Below are 22,546 nucleotides of genomic sequence, written 5' to 3'. Positions count from 1 at the left end.
TGCCTGAGGTGGTTGCTGTAGTTTGTAGATGTGATGGAGCAGTTGATGTATTCTTTGTAGATGATAGCGAGCCCTCCTCTGGATTTGGATATTCTGTCTTGTCTTGCGATCTTGCACCCATGGTGGATGGCCACTGCAATGTCAGGGCAAATGTTGGGTTATGCCAGGTCTTGGTGAGGAAGAGTAAGTCTGGGAAGAGGTTGTACAAGAGGTCCAAGACTTTGATGGTGTGTTTCACGAGAGCAGGTGTTCGGGAGAAGGCATGTCAGGGTGTGATGTGTGCTATACGCTGGGGTGACTTTGGGGATCTGGTTTCATGAGGAGATCACTTGATTGTGGGATGGGTGAAACTCAGGAGAGGTGGTAGGTGGTGCAGGAGAATGCACTGTCCGATTCGATGGAGGAAGCCTGAGTGCAAAGCCTAGGTAGGCACTTGGTGTTCAAGGCCTGGAGGTTCTCGGCTGAGTAACGTCTCAAGCTAAGGTGGCGGATTAGGACTACGCCTAGCCTTTGCACGGCCGCTGTGTGGCTGCCCTGCGGCTGCCATTAATTAAGTCCGGAGGGGGGAGTAGATGGGGTGAGCATGGCTGGGTGGGACAAGACTGAGTGGCGGCTAACACCGGAGCAGCAGGTAATAGCATGGTGTGAGAAAATGTGGGAAAGGCGATAGGGGCACATAAAGTGGTAATTACAATTGGCCCAGGTGTGACCATCTCTATGAGCAGCCTGCATAGAGGCCAAGGATTGGATGGGTGAGTTGCCTCAACACCTTTATGCCCTGCTGACAGGTACTGTGAGGAACTCACACTACCCTCAGCCTCCACTTCAAACCCTAAAACGTGCTCAGTCATGAACACCCACCCACAACCTGAACTCACTAAGACACCTGGAGGAGATGCAATAAACAGGAGTAAGATGCTGCATTGAAAGAACTACAGAAAGACATCTGGAAAAAGCACATACTCTTGGGGAATTCAACATGAAGTAGAAACAAGTTTAAATGCTAGCAGGGACTGCATCAGTGACATGGATAACTTACGGGTTTTTATTTATTTTGTTAATAATCAGTCCGTGATTTTGCCTGTAATAAGATCATGCATATATGATCCTTTAAGGACCCGTTTCATTGTTAGTTTTTGAGTACTGCCGGGCCTGAGACCTGGCGAGTTAAGCCCAAATTCAAGCCCCGCGGTATCTGTTGAAAACAGTTCTTGTCGGGTTTATTTTGGTACAGAATGTTAGCAGATGCAGTCGAGTTGGTAATATATAGAGCCATGATGCCCTGCAATGTTTTCATCAGTCCACGACAGACTTAGGCCTGGAGCCGCGAAGTCGTCGCACCTCGGCCTGATCTAATTGCGACACTGTGTTGTGCATTGGCAGGGTTTATTCCTAGGCACGTTCGTGCTTGAAGTAGCGGCAGACAGCCCGAGATAGCAGCATTATTTTCAGAGAGATGAGGGGACGGAACAGCCACTGCGTATCCTTTACACGAGGGAGCATCCAGTCTACCCGTATTCCCGGTGGCATAACTGTATACAAGGGTACTCATGTTCGCTATTTGTAAACCATGTGATGTGTTTATTTCGGAGATTCGATGTCGTAATTCAGCCACGTCATTCCAACTCGCCCGGAACACATGGCAGTGTTCCCCAGTCAAAAGGTGTAAAAATGCTAACAAGCATTTCAGCTTAAGATGTAGGCTTTAATTAAAAATCTTTTACATCAGCCAAGATTTTTACGTTTTCTTGCAACAGGGAGTACTGTTAAATTGTGTAATAGCAACCTGCTGTTAACAGGTGTTGGAAACCGCAGAACCAGCAGTATACGTGGAACCTCACAAACAAGGGATGTCTGGAGTTGGGTGGGTTCAGCAGATGTAGGGGAAGAGAGAAGTACTTGCTCTGCGCTGCACATAAGGTGGCTTTGAGAGGCAGATTTTCCCATCAAGCATCAAAGGCATCCGGGGACTGGGCCTACATATTGTGCCTTGGTTCATTTTACTCTGTGTGCATGTTTTCCACACTGGTCGCCCGCTCCCACTCGCCAGCGGGCTACACTGTGTTGAGTCGTCCTAGCACGAATTCACCTGTGGTCTTTCGATGGCCTGAAGGAGCAGGAACACCTGCCTGAACATTTTGAATTTGTGAAACTTGCTTTTGCTGACAGCATTAATCTGCAGGTGGTGCAACGGTCGCCTCGAACATGCTGGGTACGCTTTCCATTGAGAAGTGGAGTCGCTTCTGCGCCGCTTTAGGGTTGGTTGGTTCTGGGTCCTGTAAGGCCGGATATGTTTTTTTTTTTTTTACGTCAACATTGTTCCTCATTATGACTCTGCCTGTCTCCAGTATTCTGCCTCAGCCCATTTAAGTCCTGGAAGGCTGCACAAGTCCACTGGTGATCAAAATATACGAAGCGTTCTCAAATGAACTCAAGTATCCGATGTGGATAAAATAAAAGTACCATTTACAGAAAAAACATTCACTGGAGCAACATAAACAAACTGCAAACATATTAAAAGTTGTGCACCTATTAAAATGATGGCAGAGTGTATCTTACGGCCTGTAGTGACAGATAACAACAATTGGTTTCAAATGGCAAATGTTTTGTGTGGATGAGTGTGGCCCATCTGATGTTCTTTAAGGTGCTTGCAAGCCCAGCACTAAGTGAATTTTAACAGCTTTTTTAAAAGTCGGCTTAGAGGCATCTTTAGCTGTAGACCGGCCAATTTGAAAAACAAAATCCTAATAAACTAACATTTTAATGATCAAAAATACATACAGGCTCTTTCGGGCTTCCGCGTCTCCAATGGTTTGTTCAAATGTCAATGAGAGTTTGTTTACCCCCACCCCAGCATTTCAGCATCCGATAGTAGCACACCCGGCTTCATTGATTGGCTGTCTTGCACTGTGATGGATATATATGTAGATATGTAAGTACAATATTAATAAGACAGAGATGAAATAAGTAAGTCATGCAATAAAAAGATTACATGTGGAAAAGTGAAATGTTTTACACAGGCAGTAGGGATATGGAATTAGATTTGTATAGGATTGTGAAAAAGACATGACACCTGGAAAATCTGATTTGGAGGCAATAAGGACACGTGAGGTTAACAAGTACATGCTTTGAATGCAAATTTGAATACGTGTGCCCACTGGGGTTTGATAAATTAACTATAACAATCAGCAACTTGTGAAACAATGGAATATGATGACCCATACATGATGTGTAAACATTACCCACTGGTTTTGAAACGTGTGATCTCTTACCAAAATGTCCTCAAAGGAAATTGCAATTCCAGTGGTTTCAATCAATGATTTTCAAGCAAGAGCACACAATACAGTTTTAGTGATGTAGTTTAATGAATGTCACATTGATGTATTAGCAATACACCTCAACATTGCTGTAGTATTAAATAATGGTTTGAATGAATTGTTAACTAGTGTAAAAAAAAAAAAGAAAGATTCTCATATCTGTTTGTGGAATTAATTTTCTTGCCTTGCTGCGCAGAGACGGAGAAGTCTGTTGTTATTGGTTCTTAAGAAATTATCACATGGTGAAGATAAATACGTAGGGTTAAGGCACCGAGTGTCATGTGAACAAGGCCATTTTGTTTGGGCAGAATGCATAGTGGGATACAACTTTCACAAATAAAATCTTTTGGAGAAAGAAGTGGTCCGTACTTGGATCTTTGGAGGAGTGATAGGAGAGGAATATATATATATATATATATATATATATATATATATATATATATATATATTTGTGGTCGCCACTGTATAGTAACAGTTAGGACCTAGTTACCATTGGAAATAGATTATTTGGTATGCTAATAACTTTGGCACTTTCTTACAAATCTTCATCAAACTTTCCAAAAGCAAATGTTAATCTACCCCCCCTTCCTCAAGTTTTGGTGGGATCTGTCAAGAGTAAGGTGAGAAAAAAATGAGGGAGGGGGGTGTCTAAAATTTAGTTTCTCCATTTGTTTTTCCATAGGAAAATTAAACCGTGATAGTGAACGGAATTACACCAAATTAGGCAGAAAGCTGGATCTTGGTCTAAAAAAAGCATGCATTTTGTGATTTGGCATAGATCCGTTCAGTATTTTTTTTTTTTTTTTTTTAATTTAAGGTTCAAATACTTTGTATATCTGAAAAAGTGGCTTTGCAAGAGGCTCGCAACAAGGGACCACCATCTCCCCCTCACCACCACCTTTCCATCCCACCGTAGCCCCGGGAATCACCAACTCCCCAGAGCGAAAATGTAGCTATGTGCCGGGGAGCTAGCAGCTCCCACCAGGCAAAAGCAAACAAAGTCCGCTTTCTGACAGTGGGAGCTGTCAAACAGCTCCTCCTGGCAGAAAGTGGAGTTTTTATCTGTTTCCCTGCACACAAATATGTGTGCAGGGAAACAGATGAAAACATTGCTCCCACAAGCAGGGAGTTGCTATTTAAAGCAGCTCCCAGCTTGTGGGAGCAGTGCTGGCTCCTGCAGACGCATGGAGCTGGCTAGGACTGCAGGGGCCTTCTGGCTCCCCCTGCGGTCCTGACACACATGTACACACTCCCACTCCCACTGTTTCTCTCCCTAGTGGTATGGAAGAGACAGAGAGATTGTCATTACAGTGGCATCTCCATACAATGACTTCAAAGAGTAAGACTAGGAAGATGTTTGGTATGAATGTTATAATCACGTTTACATGCAAAGAAGAACAGAGTCACTTCTGGGCTAATGGTCAGGGTCTTGTGCAGTCACTCAGTAGTCTGAAAGTTCAAATCCTAGTATCGCTTGGCAGTGTGTTTGTTTATTTACTAGTGTTTTGACTGTTAAACCTTCCTAGTGATGGAACATTCATGTTTCTTTCCGGTGACATGCATGGGTTGACTTTTATAGGTATGTCCAAGCATCACAATAAGGAGTCATTTATGGCCTACACGTTAAGGTCACAGACCCTTGTACTGAAAGTTGAGGGTTCTACTCCAGGTGTATCTGTGGTAATTTTCCTTCTTTAATTTCTTTTAAACTTCAAATGTTTAAAGTTCATACTGAAAGGTGATTCACTCTTTTTAATTGAGAAATACATTTTTCTTTTCAATTTGTCATGAAATATCTCATTCCAAATATTTCATTCATCAAAGCCTAAAAAACTCTCTCTCTCTCTTCCAGTTTCTCTTTTAATCTCTTTCTCCCACTGACAGATCCACTCAGACCCTTACGCACCCATTCAGACCCTTGTGCACCCACTCACACACCCACTCACAGACCCACTAAAAAACTAATGTACCCAGTCTGACACCCAGACAGAAACTCTCACACCCAGATACACCCTCTCACACTTGTTGTCACACCCAGAGGCCGCGGCCAACTCCTGCCATGCTTGGCCAAAGGCAATGAGCAGCATGGGTTTGTGTGCTTAGGGGGTTGGCCGCAGGGTCTCTCTGCAGGCCAGGCCCTAAGGCCAGCCCCCACCGCACAAGTCCAAAGGCTGTATGCAAGGTTGGGTGGTTATAGGGGGTCGACTGCAGGCTGTGCAGCCATCCCCTGCCGCACACAGCTGAAGGCCGTGCGCAGCAGTGGTTGGGTTAATGTATAGTAGTAAAAATTACTTTACGTTAACAAAAACATAGAAATTCACTGAAAAACCAAAGTCTACAGGGATAAAATAGTTGTGAAATAGATATATATATATATTTTTAAACATAAAAATTCACTTAAAAAAAGATTACTGGGACGTTATAGTTAGGCTCACATTTTAAACGTACAAAACCATAGCAATTCACCTGTTAAAGTTAGTTATCTCAAGTAATTATCACTTGTGCCCTAAGGTACCTTTAACTTGCGCCATCGCCATGCACCTCTAATGACCCCATAAATTACGGCACTCATGACATCTTTAATAACGTAGTTGATAATATCAATGTAATATTTGCAGTAAACGTTTTGATGAATAAACTGTGCATAGTGGGGGGCACGAGTTATAGTTACCTTAGGGCACGAATTATAGTTACTTGAGAACTAACTATAGCAGGTGAATTTCTATGGTTGTGTACGTTTAAAATGTGAGCCTTTACTATAACGTCCCTGTAACCTTTGTTTTTTTTAAATGCGCGTGTGTGTGTACATTTATATATAAATAACATGATTTGAAGTTTATATTGGGGGTCCTTGGGAGAGCAAAGAGCACTACTCGCCGCCTTCCTGGTCTGTCCACCTTTCTGTTTCTCTTTTTGTACCTGTGGAGTGAGTTGCCAATGCTGGTTTAGTTGTTGCACTGTGGGGGAGTGAATCAGGCTGTCTTGCCACAGTGTGGAAAAGATAATCGCAGGGGAGCTTTCCCAAATAATTGACCAGATTCTGGTATCAGCCACACTTTTCCCACATCGAGTAGCATTGTAGAAAGACTTTGCGTTGCTCCTCATGGTGACAAAGAAGAGTTACTTAAGCTTCCACCGAAGCAGTGACAGACACATTTGAAAAAAAAAAACATTTGGAAAAAAGAAGAAATGCTGAACAGAGTTTAGGATTTAATGGTCGCAGCTGCCACAGGCTTGAATCCTTTAGGCACCGGCCTGTCCTGGTACTCCAAGGACGGGCACCACAGATGATTCTCTCCATGTCGCCTGACCTTCCAGCAAAGTGTTTTTTTGTGCAAATTGAGCCTCTTTGCCAGGGCCTGCTTTCGAAACACCAAGTTTGCTTTGGAAGAGGAAGATAAGCAGAAATAAACACAAAAGGAAGGGAGAGAGGGAGTGAGAGAAATAAAGAGTGGCAACAACTGGACCAAGGAATTGGAAGGGGAACAGTGTAGAGTGGGGAAAAAAAAGTGGTAAGTAATGAGAGCTGGTGAAAGAGTAAGAAAAGGAGATGGGGGAAGATATGGAGAAGGGAGCAGAGACTAAAGAGATGGATAGGAAAAAAGGAACAGGCCAGAGAAAGGGAGAGGTGAGTAGAGACAGAAGAAAAAGTAGAGTAGATATGAGAATACAGAAGGGGAAAACACTGACAGCAGAGTGTGTAAGTGAGGAGTGCATAACAGAACGAGCAGTGAGCACTGACACCTTTTGGTCCCTCCATTTCTGTAACCTTTTCTTGCCATTCCTTGAGTGAGTGAGTGAGTGCGAGTGAGATTAAGTGGTTCAGCCAAGATTTCTGCATGCGTTAAAATGACTGAGCTGACGTGTCTTGACCATTAATGTACTTTTCCTTGACACAGAGTACTGATTTCTGTATAAAGTACAAGAAAGCCTTTCATGCCGATAAACAGACCAGCTCTGTAGATCGGCCTGGCTCAAAAGAATGGACTGTTCATTTCTATTTTACCAGCCCTGACGATATGTTAAAAGCACTGTGAATGTCCCTCCGTGTGCACACTTATTCTATATATTTTTTAATTATATCATGATCTCTGATCCACCGTTATCCCTTTCTTCTGTATTCTATTACATCCAGTAACAATTTACTGAGATTATATACTTCACTTGCACCGATTGCGGAAGCTGTGCATGTTAGTAATAGTTTTTGGGTATGTATGGTGTTCTGCTGCCTTTTTAGATCATCTCTGCTCCTCCCCAAGGAGGATGGCCATCTTCAAGCCATCCTTCAGTTTTGTGAAATGGGGATCTTGCCTGATCCTCATTTTTGGGGCAGCGTCAGATTAAATCTGTCTTTGCTTTCTAGCAGGCTCATATGTCGATTGTTGGCTCATGCTGAATTTGTCGGTTTACCATGTCTGCTTTTTAAAATCTCTAGCATGTGATGGTTGCGCCTCTATCTCCTCATTTGCTTTCTGTGTTTGGGATTCTTCTCAGTGAGGAGCTTTCTAGAGTGTAGATTGTGTTACTAGTTTGCAGCGTTTCATTTTGCTCACAGTCTTTATTTTATTTGAGGGGTGTCTACCACTTCTTTTTGTGGCTTCAAATTCCGCTGTCCGATTCTTTTCGAGAGTTGGTAGTACTTGGGAGCGCTTCCCTATATTTTAGGCAGAATTTTCAGTCTATGTCTAGCAGTAGTAGGTGGAGTGCAGTGCTTAATTATTATTATTTTTTTAAAAACGTGTGCAAGGATCCAATGTTTTCTCAAGAACCCACTGCATTTGGAATGGTTGAGGAATACCGAGGCTACCTGGTCTTGATTCCATCTCATGCCTCTTTCTTCTGCCACTCTTAACATCTGTCTCTCTATCTCATATCTCCTTCTTGCAGGTTCTTTTTCATCCATAGTTTCTTCCCTTGTCACTGTTTTCCTTTTTGCTACTTAAGGACCGGATGTATAATTGAACGACGTTTTGTTGTGGATCTTCTATCCAATTTAAGGTAGTGATGAGATTGTGTTGTGCTGAGTGACAAAGAGCAAGTGTGTAAGAGGATACATCAAAAGGAAGTATTGTGAGGACTGTGGCTCTTGGTAGTAGGAGAAGGAGATAGGGATGAAGGAATGCATGGGTCAGAGAACTGGACAACAGTACTCAATGCTTGAGGTATTGGGACGAAGGCGTATTTATTGGAAATGACTGTGGTTCTTCTGCAGATGGGAGGAGAGTCGGTGCTTCTGACCTAGATACGTTCGGGCACAGACTGGCTTGCCTTTGACTTACCTTCTGCAGGCGTCCACTCCTCAGGCATGCTGTAGCCATGTATTTAAGGCCACTGGAAGCCCCATGTAAAGGGTCAGTGTCTCGTCATCAAGGCGATCAAGCATCAGTGGTGCCTAAAAAAGTGACTAAACAAAACGGCTGAGATTGGCGCTAAATTGCTATTTATCTTGCCGAATGCTTCCCTCCACTTAAGGACTAAGGCTAAAGGAATACAAAAAATGACTAGAATGAAAACTGAATAAAACAAGAACGTGTGCAATGCACCTGAATTAAAATAAATAACTAGCACAGAAAAAAAGGCAGGAGGCGCCGGGCTCCCCTGCCACGTTTACAGCACAAACATTTATGTACACTATTTTGTGTCTGTCCGTTGTTTAATGTTTTGTCTACCAAATAAAATGCATCCTTTTGCCCCAATAAAGCGCCAAGGACTTGGAAAATGGTGCGCGATTCTTCCTGTTCCTCATCTTTCAGTCCCTGTCCCACCTCACTCCCCTCTTTGGTGTGCTCTTTCTTTCCCCTAAGTTGCTATCTCTTATTTCTGACCCATTGCCCTTTCTTATTTCACTCTCCCATCATTCTGCCCAGCTGCCCTTTTGGGCACCATGTCTGCTCTCCTCGTGCCCCACGCCCTCGCCACTGCCTATATATATATATATATATCAGTGCTCGTCAAAGGTAATTCGAGTTGTGGTTTATTGCAGTATCCTGGCCTTTTTGTGTGTGGTGTATGGTCTGGTGCCAACTCTCAGCTTACTGGCACGACCTTTACACTCTAAACACTCTTTCTGCCTAGATTAGTTTTGTGTTCAGCCTAATCCCTTTACTAGACTTTCAGTGTTACCAAGATCCAGAATCTTTTTGAGTTGTTCAGCTTATCACTCGGTTCAGTGCAGCAATGATCCATTTTGCTTTACCGGGATGAGTCACGTGGTAAGGTTGTTGGGAACGCTTGTGCCAACTTCCAGTCGAGTGCCAGATGTCTTCTTGTTCCCTGCACCCAATAGTGTGTGAGACCCACGTGGCTTGTATGTGGTTCGTGTTGACAGTGCAGAGTTTGTCTGGCTCTCTATTTCAGAAGCTGGCAAGCTTTTGCTGGCCCCTCACTCATTGCGATTGTTCCCTCTGTGTTCTGTGTAATGTGTTTAGTTATCTTAAGAGATTTACTTTGGTACCTGTCTGGGACATATGCACCTGTCAGGGATTGTTTGCACGCTGTAACAATATCAGCTAAAAAGCTCAAAGTTAATCGGCTTTTCTTCTAAGCGCACAGAGCTTGGAAGAAAGGAGTACATGGCTGGGAGGGGGTTGCAAACCCTTGATAAACAGCTGAACGGAGGCACTCAGGAGCCATGTTCCCTTTCTACCATACTTATTTCACACTCATCTGCACCTTACACTACTGCACTCTATGCCAGTACACTCTACACTATGTCTGTGCACTCTACACCAATCCACTGTATGCCACTCTAATCTAGTCTTCACAATTGCACTCTACGCCACTGCACTCTACACCATTTTACTCTACGCCACTACACTTTAGGCAACTCTACACAACATCACTCTACCCTGCTTCACTCCACTCTTTGCCAGTCCACTCTACCCCTCTGCACTCTACACCACTCTGTGCCACTGTACTCTGCGTCACTCTACTCTTAACCACTGCACTGAGTGCCAATGTACTCTACTCTGGATCATTGTACTCTGTGTGCTACTCTGCTCCACTCCACACCACTGTACTGACACTCTACTCTGCAACACTGCACTCTTTGCCACTGAACTCTACTCAACTCTGCTGTACTTGACTCTACGCTACTCTACTGTACGCCACTGCACTCTACAGCACTATACTCTACTCTGCACCTCTCTGATACTCGACTCTGCACCACTCTATGCCACTGTACTCTATGCTATTTTACTCTACTCTGCACCACTACCCTCTGCATTACTCAATTCTACACCAGTCTACTCTGCTCCACTCTACTCTGTGCCACTCCCACTCCTTACCAGTCCTGCTCTGCACCAATGTACTCCACTATGCGCCGCTTTAATATATCTCATTGCATTCTACGACGTTGCATTGCATGCTGCTGAATTCAATGTCACTGCACTCTGCACCACTATACTCTGCAACACTCTATGCCACTCCAGTGTATGCCACTCTATGCAACTCCACACAATGCCACTACAATACACAACACACTGCCATTCCATTCTACAGCGCTCTACTGTACTCTTTGCCAGGCCATTTCACGACACTCCTCTATGCCACTAACTTTTAGCCATGCTGGTGTACAACATAGCTAAAACACATTGGCAAAACCAACAGCACTTGCATAGGTGAGACCTCTTGACTTAGCCAATGCTTGTTTAGGTTTGCCTTAACATCACAGCTGTTGCTTGACCTTATGTGATAAACTGTGAAAATTCTTTTCTGATGGATACAACTACCTGTGTATTCCTCACCTCATGAATACTCCCATGGCGCCAGCATTCGACGGAAATCTTCTTACTAGTCTCTGCACGTCGACGAGGACGTCACTGTCGCCCACGCGACGCCGTCTGACGTCATACAGGCAATAAGAGGTCCTCGACGACGTGCGGACGTCAGTTCCCTTTTTTCTGTGCATTCGAAACGGTTATCTTCGAGGGAGCAACTGTTACTCTTGCGGTTACAGTGTATATCTTGCTGCGTAGTCTTTCGCTGTGGAAATAATGTCGCAGAGAAAGTCTGGATTTAAGCCTTGTCGTGAGTGTGGAGGCAAGATGTCGGTGACGGATCCTCATTCCGATTGCCTTTGGTGTTTGAGCTCCGACCACGACGTCTCGACTTGTGATTCATGTCAGCACATGAATCCAAAGGCTCTTAAAGAACGTGAGGCGAAGCTGTTTATGGCCAAGTCAAAGGAGAAGCATCACAAGAAGTCTTCTCCAAGACATCGGCGTCATCGAGACTCCCGGCGCCGTAGAGAATCTCGGCGTCATTCAAGGGAGGCTCGTTCCAGGTCTCCGGATCGGCGCCGAAGAACATGGGAGGTCAGCCCCACGGTTACGCCGCATCCTTCGACGCCGTTGCCTTCTCCGGCGTCTCCAACTTCACCTGGACAGGCGTCGGTGATTGAGGTATTGGAGCCTCAAGTGTTTTCTCCGGCGCAGACGCCGAGGCCGGCGTCGGGGTCGCCTCCGAGACAGGCACCCCAGTATCCGGCTTTTCCCACCCCTGGAGCCGATAGTTCCGCATTCTTGAATGCGATGTATGCCATCTTCCAACAGATGGCTCCAGGGGGTGCTCCGGCTGGGCCTTTGGCCTTTTCTTTGGGTGATCCTGCTCCTCTTCGGCCGGCACCCTTTATGCCCTTTCTCCCGTTTGGGAACGTGGGCTCGGCGCCAGTGTCGGCGCCGGTGGCCGCTCCGGTGGCTTCGGAAGGATTGGCCCCAGGGATTTCCATCCCGTCGACGTCGAGATTTCGGCCTGTGACTCCGGTGGGTCCATCCGTTTCAACTGCTCTTCAGTCGGCGCCGAAGTTACCTGTGGCGCCGGATGCGGCGTCGGTGGCTTCGGAAGATCGGCGCCGATCTCCGACTTCGGCGGAGGCATTGTCGACTCCGCGGATTGAGCAACGACTGCATTCAAGGAGACGTGCTCTCCGGTACTAGAAGAGCAGGAGTACCAACGAGCCCTAGAGGAAGGAGAGCTAGAGGACTCGGGTGATGGGCTGCGTGGACTGGAGTCGGCCAGTGGGCTGGACACTTCCCCTGAGTGGGACCTTTCGTCCCCGGGGGAATATACTGAGGAGGCTGCTTCCTTTCATGCAGTGGTACGGAAGGCAGCTAGTTTTTTGGACCTGCCTTTGCCGGTGGTGGAGGCGAAACAAAACCTTTTGACAGAGGTGTTACATCCGGCCTCAGCCGCGGCGGAGCCTCTGTTACCTTTTAATGACGCTCTGCTGGATCCGGTTTTAGAGGTGTGGAAGAGGCCGGCATCTTCCCCAGCAGTTCACAGAGCCGCGGCCAGGAGGTATCGGGCGGCTCCAACTGACCCTGGTTTTCTGTCCAGGCACCCTACGCCGGAGAGCTTGGTGGTGCAGGCCTCCTGTTCGTCCAAGTCAGCGCCTGGTTCTTTTCCGACGGTGCCTGGGGACAGAGATTCAAAGAAGCTAGAGGCGCAGTCGAAGAAGATTTTTTCGTCCTGCAGTCTGGCGTTAAAAGCCACCAATGCAACCTGTATCCTGGGGAGGTATATTCATGCTCTGATGGATGACATCTCCTCTTCGTTTACAGAGCTTCCCCAGGGTCTTTTGGATCTTGTCTCAAATGCCCAGGCTGCTGCGACCCAAATTATCCAGACGGGACTGGATACCACCGACTCGGTAGCCAGAGCAATGGGCACAACTGTGGTGGCAAGGAGACAGGCCTGGCTCCGTAACTCGGGCTTTTCGGCTGATGTACAGTCCACATTGTTGGATCTCCCGTTTGATGGGGACAAACTGTTTGGGGCTAAGGCTGATTCGGCCTTGGAACGTTTTAAGGAAAGCAGGGCCACGGCTAAGTCGTTAGGGCTCCAAGCTCCTTCTTCCACGGCCTCTTCCAGATTTTTCAGGAGGTTTCGTGGATTTGGGCGTGGCTCTTCCTCCTCTTCCTTTCGGGGAAGATATCAGCAACCTGCCTCTTCCCATCCCTATAGATCTTTTAGGGGGAGAGGTAGGGTCCGCACCAGAGGAGCCTCTCAGCAGCACTCTGCCTCTTCCTCATCCTCTGGCGGGGTGCAGCAGGGGAAGCAGCCTTAGGCTTCCACCATTTCCAACTCACGCCTCTCCTGTAGGGGGAAGATTACAGCATTTTCTCACCAAATGGGAGACTGTTACGTCGGACAATTGGGTTCTCAGTGTTGTGGGAAAAGGCTACACCCTTCCTTTTCGGGAGTTTCCGCCCCTCATCCCGCCCCGCCCTTCGTATTGTTCACAAGAACACCTCCTGTTGCTAGAACAGGAGGTAGAAGTCCTCCTTTTAAAGGGCGCGGTGGAGTTGGTCCCGGAGCAGGAAAGGGGTCAAAGAGTTTACTCAAGGTATTTCCTGATTCCCAAGAAGGATGGTCGTTTGAGACCAATTCTGGACCTGAGGATCTTGAATTGGTTCCTCAAGCAGGAAAAGTTCAAGATGCTGACCCTAGCACAGGTGCTTTTGGCGTTGAACATGGAAGACTGGATGGTGTCTGTCGACTTGCAGGATGCTTACTTTCATATCCCGATACTCAAGTCACACAGGAAGTATCTCCGGTTTGTGGTGGGATCGCAACACTATCAGTTTGCGGTCCTTCCGTTTGGTCTTACTTCAGCACCTCGAGTCTTCACGAAGGTGATGTCGGTGGTTGCGGCAGAGCTCAGAAGGAAGGGGATAGCAGTATTCCCTTACTTGGACGACTGGTTGATCAAAGCCAAGTCCCCGGAGCTTGTGTTGCGTCATCTGCAGTCAACAACCCAGTTGTTGTTCGACCTGGGTTTTTCGGTGAACGAGCCCAAATCTCACCTAGAGCCCTCTCAGCGCCTCCTGTTCATAGGGGCAGTACTGGATACAACATTGGGTCGGGCCTTTCCTCCGCCTCAGCGGATTCAAGATATTCAGGATTTGGTTCCAATGTTTCGAAATGGAGCGGTAGTTCCAGTCCTCAAGGTCCTTCGTCTGCTCGGTCTTTTTGCCTCCTGCATTCTGTTGGTCACGCATGCTCGCTGGCACATGAGGGCTCTTCAGTGGTGCCTCCGAAGGCAGTGGTCTTAACACAGAGGGGATCTAGAGGGTACTGTCAAGATCTCCAGAGATGCTGCTGTGGATTTGAAGTGGTGGATTGTAAGCAACAATCTTTCGCAAGGAAAGCCGTTCCAGCAGTCGCCACCAGTGGCCACAGTCATAACGGATGCTTCCACTCTAGGGTGGGGAGCTCATCTGGGGGATCTGGAGATCAAAGGTCTTTGGTCTCCAGAGGAACAGATTTTTCACATCAATCTGTTAGAATTACGGGCTGTACGTCTGGCTCTCAAGGCCTTCCTCCCTTCCCTTCGTGGTCAGTCGGTACAGGTCCTAACGGACAATACTACCACGATGTGGTACATAAACAAGCAGGGAGGAGTGGGGTCGTACCTTCTCTGCAGAGAAGCTCTTCGACTATGGTCCTGGGCAAAGGACCATCGGATTTGCTTGATAGCAAACCATCTGGCCGGAGTTTTGAACGTGCGTGCGGACAGTCTCAGTCGCCACTTCTCGGCAGACCACGAGTGGCGTCTCCATCCAGATCAAGTCCGTTTAATCTTCCAGAGGTGGGGGTTTCCTCGGGTAGATCTGTTCGCCACTCGAGAGAACGCGCATTGTCCGTTGTTCTGCAGCCTTCAGTATCCGATGCAGGAAGCGTTGGGGGACGCGTTTCAAATGACCTGGTGCTGCCAGTTGCTTTACGCGTTTCCTCCCATACCCTTGATTCCTCGAGTATTGAGGAAGATTCGCCAAGACCGGGCTCTAGTAATCTTAATAGCTCCGGATTGGCCAAGGAGGGTGTGGTACTCCGACCTTCTCCAACTCTCAATGTGCCCGCCGCTCCGTCTCCCTTTCAGGGCAGACCTCCTCTCGCAGTCGCAGGGGCAGGTTCTACACCCCAACCTCCAGAGTCTGCACCTACATGCCTGGAGATTGAACGGGGCAACCTGAGTTCCTTCTCTCTCCCGCCTGAGGTAGTGGATGTTATATTAGCGGCCAGGCGACACTCCACTAAATCTATCTACGCTAATAGGTGGTCTAAATTTGTTGCGTGGTGTGGAGAGAGGCAGATTGATCCTTTGCATGCTCATCTATCGGCCGTTTTGTCTTTTGCTCTATCTCTGGCGCAGAAAGGTTGTGCAGTGGCTACCATTAAAGGTTATTTATCGGCCTTGTCAGCCTTCTTATGTCTTCCAGACCAACCATCTTTATTTAAATCCCCTATTGTTATCAGATTCTTGAAAGGTCTTCTAAATCAATATCCTCCAAAGCCATTCGTTATGCCGCAATGGGATTTGTCCTTAGTCCTGACTTTCCTTATGGGGTCCCCTTTTGAACCTATGCATTCTTGCCCCTTGAGGTATTTGGTTTTAAAAACAGTCTTCCTGATAGCTATAACATCAGCAAGGAGAGTGAGTGAGTTGCAGGCCTTATCAGTAAAACCCCCTTATACAACTTTTTATGGGGATAAGGTGGTGTTGAGGACCAAGGCTGCTTTCCTCCCGAAGGTTGTTTCACCCTTCCATTTGGCTCAGGCAATTACTTTGTCCACGTTCTATCCTCCGCCTCATCCTTCCAAAGAGGAAGAAAGACTGCACCGTCTGGACCCAAAGAGAGCGTTGAGCTTCTTTATCGATAGAACAAAGGATTTCAGGCTGGAGGATCAGCTGTTTATTGGATACGTGGGCAAGAGGAGAGGAAAGGCAGTCCACAAGAGAACACTATCCAGGTGGGTTTTGTCTTTGCATTAAAATATGTTACTCTTTGGCAAAGAAGGATCCTCCTGAGGGCATTAGAGCTCATTCCACCAGAGCTAAGTCGGCCACTTCGGCCTTGGCCAGAGGTGTTCCTGTGGTCGACATCTGCAAGGCCGCAACTTGGTCGTCCCTTCACACTTTTGCAAAACATTACTGTTTGGATTCTGAGGTTAGAAGGGACGGCCATTTTGCACGGTCAGTGCTGCAGGATTTCTTGGTTTGACCATTTAGGCACCCACCGCCGGGCGTGGTACTGCTTTGGGACTCTATTCATGAGGTGAGGAATCCACAGGTAGTTGTATCCATCAGAAGAACGAGTTACTTACCTTCGGTAACGACTTTTCTGGTGGATACATTAGCTACCTGTGGATTCCTCACGGTCCCACCCGCCTCCCCGTTGCCTTTCTGGTCTTACCAAGTAATCCTTGAGTGCGCTCCTCTTGGTCTTTGAGGGTGCAATAGATGTATATATAATATATTTATATATATATATGTATATATCTTTATGTATATACTTGGTGTGTGTATATATTTTAAAAGAGAGAGTTTTATATATATATATATGTACATAAAAAGATTTACAGTTATTCATACAATGTGGTGTATTTTTACAATATAATGGATGTTGCCTTGCTCTTTCATTGCATTGCCTGGTTGTTCTCATGCACGTAAAAAATGATTGGTACTGACGTCCGCACGTCGTCGAGGACCTCTTATTGCCTGTATGACGTCAGACGGCGTCGCGTGGGCGACAGTGACGTCCTCGTCGACGTGCAGAGACTAGTAAGAAGATTTACGTCGAATGCTGGCGCCATGGGAGTATTCATGAGGTGAGGAATCCACAGGTAGCTAATGTATCCACCAGAAAAGTCGTTACCGAAGGTAAGTAACTCGTTCGTTAGGTCTTCTTACATTGTATATTGTTTGCCAACTGCAAGTATGGATATAGTTGTAATTGTATGACTGTGTGCTGAGGGCTGCTTCGTGGGAAAGCTTATGCTTAATTTAGTAGGTCGAGTTGGTTGTGATTTCGAGCTACTAATAAAAGCTTTTTTTGCCTGATTGGTTCAGAGAATATGTATATAGTTACTGTGGTGGAGCATTGTATTGTATTGTAATAGTATTTTTATAGCGCTTGCTACCCCTGACGAGACGTCGAAGCACTTGGTTGACCTGCTGTGAGTCCTCCTCCCCATGCATAATAAGAAAGTATTGGCTGTGCCATGGATTGTGGTGCTTTGTAGTTAGCGATAGGACTGCCTTATTTCCACAGCAAAAGCATTTTGTTTTGCCAATAACTTTGGTGCCGTTTGACAAATCTTCACAAAATATTATTTTCAAAACTAGTTTGCCACTCACTTCAGCGGCTGTTGTCTTGAAAGTTTTGAGGTGATCCTTCAAACGAGGCAAAGGAAAAGGGGGTCCCAAAACACATTTTCCACATGTGTTTTCCCATAGGGTCTTTAGACACGACTTGAGCCCGAACTACTGAACGGTATTACATCAGATTAAGCAGGAAGCTAGATCTTGGTGCACAGATTGTGCTTTTTGTTATACTGTGTAAATCCGTTCAGTAGTTTGAAGAATTAAAGTTGAAAGAAATATAGGTATCTAGACAGTTGATGTTTAGATATAGTCTGATTGGCCAGTATAAAGGAGACTATCATTTCTGATTGGTTGGTGACAGCCGGAACAATATGTTTTGCCAGCCATTACAAGACTCAGACGTGGTCCCTGTGTCATGAAAATGAAATAAAAAAAAAAAAAATGAAGTGGGAATGATGAGGACACCCACACCTTAAAGGGCACAAATGGGAGTCTCAAATGGACCCCGACCACCTTTATTGCCTGGCCACAGCATGGACAGCCTGCGGGTGCAGCACTTAACGGACTCTGGGGCATGGTCCCCATTGAAATGCACTGTAGTGAATGGCAGGTTTTGAGGGTCACAAAAAGTTACAATATAGATAATTTGTGGATGGTACCATGCTAATTTTAGGTATTGTGGTGTATTCTATGGTGATTTTACCCTGTGTGTGGAAAAATTCTTCTGAGTTTTCATGAATCATATTTGAGAGAAAACAGTTTCTTATGATTTTTCCCATGGAGGTAATGGAAGGTGCTCCTGAAGCTAAAATGAGAGCATATTTTCTGTAACTATCTTTCTCAGCCATATGAGATCGAAGTCTGTCATTCTCAGTAAAACATGAACTTCCAACAGGAGCAGCCTATCAGTTGATTCCCTTGTGTTCTACTAGAGCCTCCCAGAGTGTTCTAAAGAACAAAAATGCTAACCGTATTACTTCTGAGAAAAGTGTGGCACACCTGAAGCCATCTTGAGCGAATCAAACTGGTAAAATCAAAGGATCGAAGTGGAAAACTGAAAGCATTTTCTACTGAGGATACTGCAGTAAATGAGGAAATTAGAGAGCTTCATAACAAATAAGTCTCCTAATATGTCCACCAGAGAACAAAGAGCCCAAATGCAGCATAAATATCACTCAAATGTACCCCAAGTATAGCTCAATGACAGAAGTGTGCAAAATACTTAATTTTATTTGGTCTTTTTGCAGGTCTATATACTGCAGACTTGACCCAAAGGTATTGAAGTGCTTTATGTGAGCATCAGTTACATTACACAAGGACACATTCATTTTGGTTTTAGGCACGGGGAGATTCAGTGATTAGCCCCGAATGACAGAATGTCGAGCTGACGCCAAAACGCAAACCTGGTTCCCCATTTGCAAAGTCTAGGTCTGGCCATAACACCCCACCCTCTCCCCTCAGTGTAACATATAATCAAGTGGTCAACTGGATAAAAAAACATAAAGATAGCAAATAATTTAAAAGTGCTTTTTCACTATTTGAGAACTCGGAAAACATGTCTCCATTTTAGTTTTTTAGAGCACTGACATTATTTCTATGGGACTAAGACCCTCTCATTTTTATAATTTCAAAAGGAAATGCTTTAGGTAGTACAGTTTTGAATGTATCAAGGTGACATCAGGCATGTCACACTTTTGTAATAAATATAGAATGTTAGAGAATACTGTGGGGAGGCATATCAGGAGCACGGTCTTGGATAATTGAGGGCAGGGATGAGGGTGCAGAGGGGACACGTTGACCACGCTGGGCAGGCGGGAGGGTCAGTGGCAGCACAATGGACCATGGAGGGCACAGGAAAGGGTGGGCCTGGTCAACATACCAACCACGCAAGACAGGAAAGAGAGGCTGCGGCAGTGAATCAGACCATTGAGGGCAGAAGAGGCAGTGGTAGTACAATGATACATGCCAGTAGGACTGATTCAGGCAGGAGACTCCTGATGTTCTTAAGCCCAAAATGGCTTTATTTTACCTGCCTCCTGCCTAAACTCTCTTGCTTTTCAATGCAAGTCAATGGGGAAAATCAGTTCCCTAGACTTATTTTTTTCAAAATCTCCCGCTTACCAAAACGTTGGCAAGGATGGTACATTGGATCACGGAGGGCAGGGGGAATGGGGTAGATGCATGGACTTGGATTACAGAGGGCAGGAGGGAGATGGGTAGGTGCAGCAAACTTACCTTAGAGGGCAGGCGTCACGTGTTGCAACAGCATAATACACCACACAGGGCACGCAGGACGGCAGTACAGCACAATGGACCATGGAAAGCAATAGTGAGGGGACATGACCATGCACATGGATATCTCTCTTTCTCTCTTTGTTTTTTTCAAATCGAACACTGCAGAGCAATATGTTAAAAAAAAAAAAAAAAAAAAAAATGCGGGTGATCTTCGAGTGCTCCCAACTGAAACCTCCCTTCTTTACCATGGCTAATACAATAATAATTTAAGACTATATAGCGGACGATGGAGAAAGAACACCTCACCTTTCTGTTCCTTTTTCCTTTCTGAACTCCGATGAAGGACTTCTTTTTACTAGAAGGGAGTATGAGGTGGATTCATTGAAGCAAGTCATTTTGAAGCTCCAAAGTGAGTTGTTGTGAGCACAAATCCCTTTGAGGCAAGTCACCTTCAAGTGTTGCCATCTCACACGTGGACCAGATACTGAAAATTAGCATCTTAATAGAAGAACTCGCCTTCAAGTTAAATTTCTTAAATTGGAGGTTTAGTGTTATATCTGTATTCTATTTTCAACTTCAGTCCTCAAAGCATCGAGTGAGTCGAGACATTTTTTGCACTTTAGGGTAATAGTCTCAAGACTTGGTTCCCATGCTTAGTTCTCAAGTTCCTCAACTGTACTTATTGTTAACTTCCGCAGGTTTCACTATGCTTTACGCTTGGGGTCCTTGTGGTCTGACTGCCAGCATGTACTGAGCCCCTGCTAGTTGAGAGTTAAGTTATGAGATGTATGGGAGGAGCGGTAGTCACCCGTATTTTGCATATTTGTTGGCTTCAACAATATCTTTGTGTGGGGTGACTGCAGACGCTGAGGGAGTGTCCCTGAAGTGCAGAGATTAGGAAGATTACACACTACCACCTATTCCTCCCTTGTTTAGGTCATAGGCGTGGGGACAGTATAGTTATCCAGAACTGACCTGGGGTCAGGAGAGCTGGCAGGTGATTTCTGGTCTCTGTCCTTTAGTGTGTCTTTGTCACTTGTACACCATCAGACGCAGCATGTGAAGGGAAATATGCTGTGATCCACAGAAATCCCAAGTGGCCACGTTTCAATGCTAGTTCACTCCTTCCTGATGTTTCCTGTGCATTCTGGTACTTAGTTTCCCGCTAGAAGTGCAGGACTACAAGCATCAAATGGTTAGTGGTTGTGCAGGCCTGGCTATGCTGCTGTCACATGATGTCGTACTTGAGAGCTCAGAGTACCCGCTAACAGCGAATCAGCTGCATCCCCACTTCCATTTCATGGCTCGATTAAAATTAATGTGCAAAAAGAGGGAAGTTGGTGGTGCAAGTAATACCTCGCTTAGATCGAAGGAAGACTGGAAATAGGCCGCTCTCCTTCCTTAGTCTTACAATGGGCACCTCTTGGAAACAGTCCGCGTAACTTCTGGTGTTTGACTTTTTGCTTGTTAATTTGATTTCGAAAGTAGACTTCTGTAAAATTGTGCTAGTTTCTTCACAGTAGTGGTCTATAATTAATATGATTCATAATCGTAATGAATTGCTGCTTGTTTTTTTCAGTCGGTGGTCCTCTATATGGTTAGAGGCTATTAATATTTTATAGCGTCTACACAGTTCAAATTGTAGTGTAGTGCTTTGAGCACACATGGTGACTGAATGCTCTTTTTTTTTTTTTTTTTCCCCAGACCCAGATTTTCATTCAGTGTTATGGCTGCCTGGCGCTGACCCGCTTTGGCAAGCGACAACCCTCCCATCGAAAAGTCGAAGGAACCATATCCGACGTCACAGTGTCAACTCAGACAGTGGGGATACCGGCATAGGGACCTCTTGCTCTGACAGCCTGGAAGGTAAGCTGTGTTTCTCTTTATCATCCTCCATAAAAAAAAAAAATTAAAAAGGGTAGCTGACATTAATTGACTTTACAAATGTCTTTTTAATTTTTTGTAATCCTTTTTTGTCATACTTGAGTGTTTATACTTTCTTCAAGGTACAGTAATTGAAAGCCAGTAGTACCTTTTGTTTGTACTAATTCAGAATCATAAATTCCTGCGATGTGGGTTGAAACAGGTAAAGAACCTTTTTATAGTTTTAGGTCCAGTGGCCTTCCAGGCCCTCCTAGTGGTCTACTAAAATTATATGTGATGGATATTTTTTCAATTTAACATTCATAGCCGCGCACACATACCTCAAAAAATTTCTGACCAGCTTTTCCCTATAGCGCAAAATCTTTCCAGTTGCCTCGGCAGTGATTGTGGCCTTAGTCTGCCGCATAAGCATTTGTGACTGCTTACTGAGAGTGCAGGCATACTCGGATGGGACTTGTGCACAACCATTCAAACCACATCCTCATGGTATTAACCCATTGTGACTTTAAACTATCTCTCTGCACTCTGCCTTGAATTCGAGTTGAATGTTGATTAGAATTTGTCACTTGCAATCACACGTGTTAAAAGTATGGTCCATTGGCATTTTACAAGTACATGATCACAGTTGTTATGGTTTAATTGGATGGTGTCATAGAAATCTCTGTTTACCATTTGTAGATCGTGCAGTGCACCCTGTTTTCTAGGCTGTGACATGAAGTCGTGTATTCAAAGGAAGGATTATTTGATTTTTCAAGTTCGGGTGTCTGATTTGTCCCAATGCTCCGGATCTACTTTTATATCACAAATCTAAAGTGTGTGGGTAGTTTGAAGTTTTGTTTCCCCATAGATATGATCACTCCACCAGTTGCCATTTCACAATGGAATCCATTTATAGAAACCCCGCACTCTACTACGTCCATCTTCTTTTTTTTTTTTTTTTTTTTTTTTTTAAATGTAATGACACTGGGTGAAAATCTTCATTTATTACCACTATTGGAGCCTT

At 45.3% G+C, this 22,546-nt stretch overlaps 1 protein-coding gene across 1 annotated transcript in view; it reads left to right on the top strand.

Annotated features, from left to right (window-relative positions):
* CEP85L (centrosomal protein 85 like) overlaps nucleotides 1-22,546 on the top strand; it is a 415,641-nt gene that overhangs the window by 59,359 nt on the left and 333,736 nt on the right. Inside the window, exon 2 of the mRNA XM_069235375.1 lies at nucleotides 21,364-21,525. Coding sequence (XP_069091476.1) covers nucleotides 21,364-21,525 — 162 coding nt within the window. The remainder of the gene's footprint in view (nucleotides 1-21,363; nucleotides 21,526-22,546) is intronic.

The sequence above is a fragment of the Pleurodeles waltl genome, chromosome 5 (assembly GCF_031143425.1).
Source record: "Pleurodeles waltl isolate 20211129_DDA chromosome 5, aPleWal1.hap1.20221129, whole genome shotgun sequence".
In the NCBI taxonomy this organism is placed as follows: Eukaryota; Metazoa; Chordata; class Amphibia; order Caudata; family Salamandridae; genus Pleurodeles; species Pleurodeles waltl.
The sequence above is the reverse complement of the archived record's forward strand: the minus strand, read 5'-3'. Positions and strand labels throughout refer to the sequence as shown.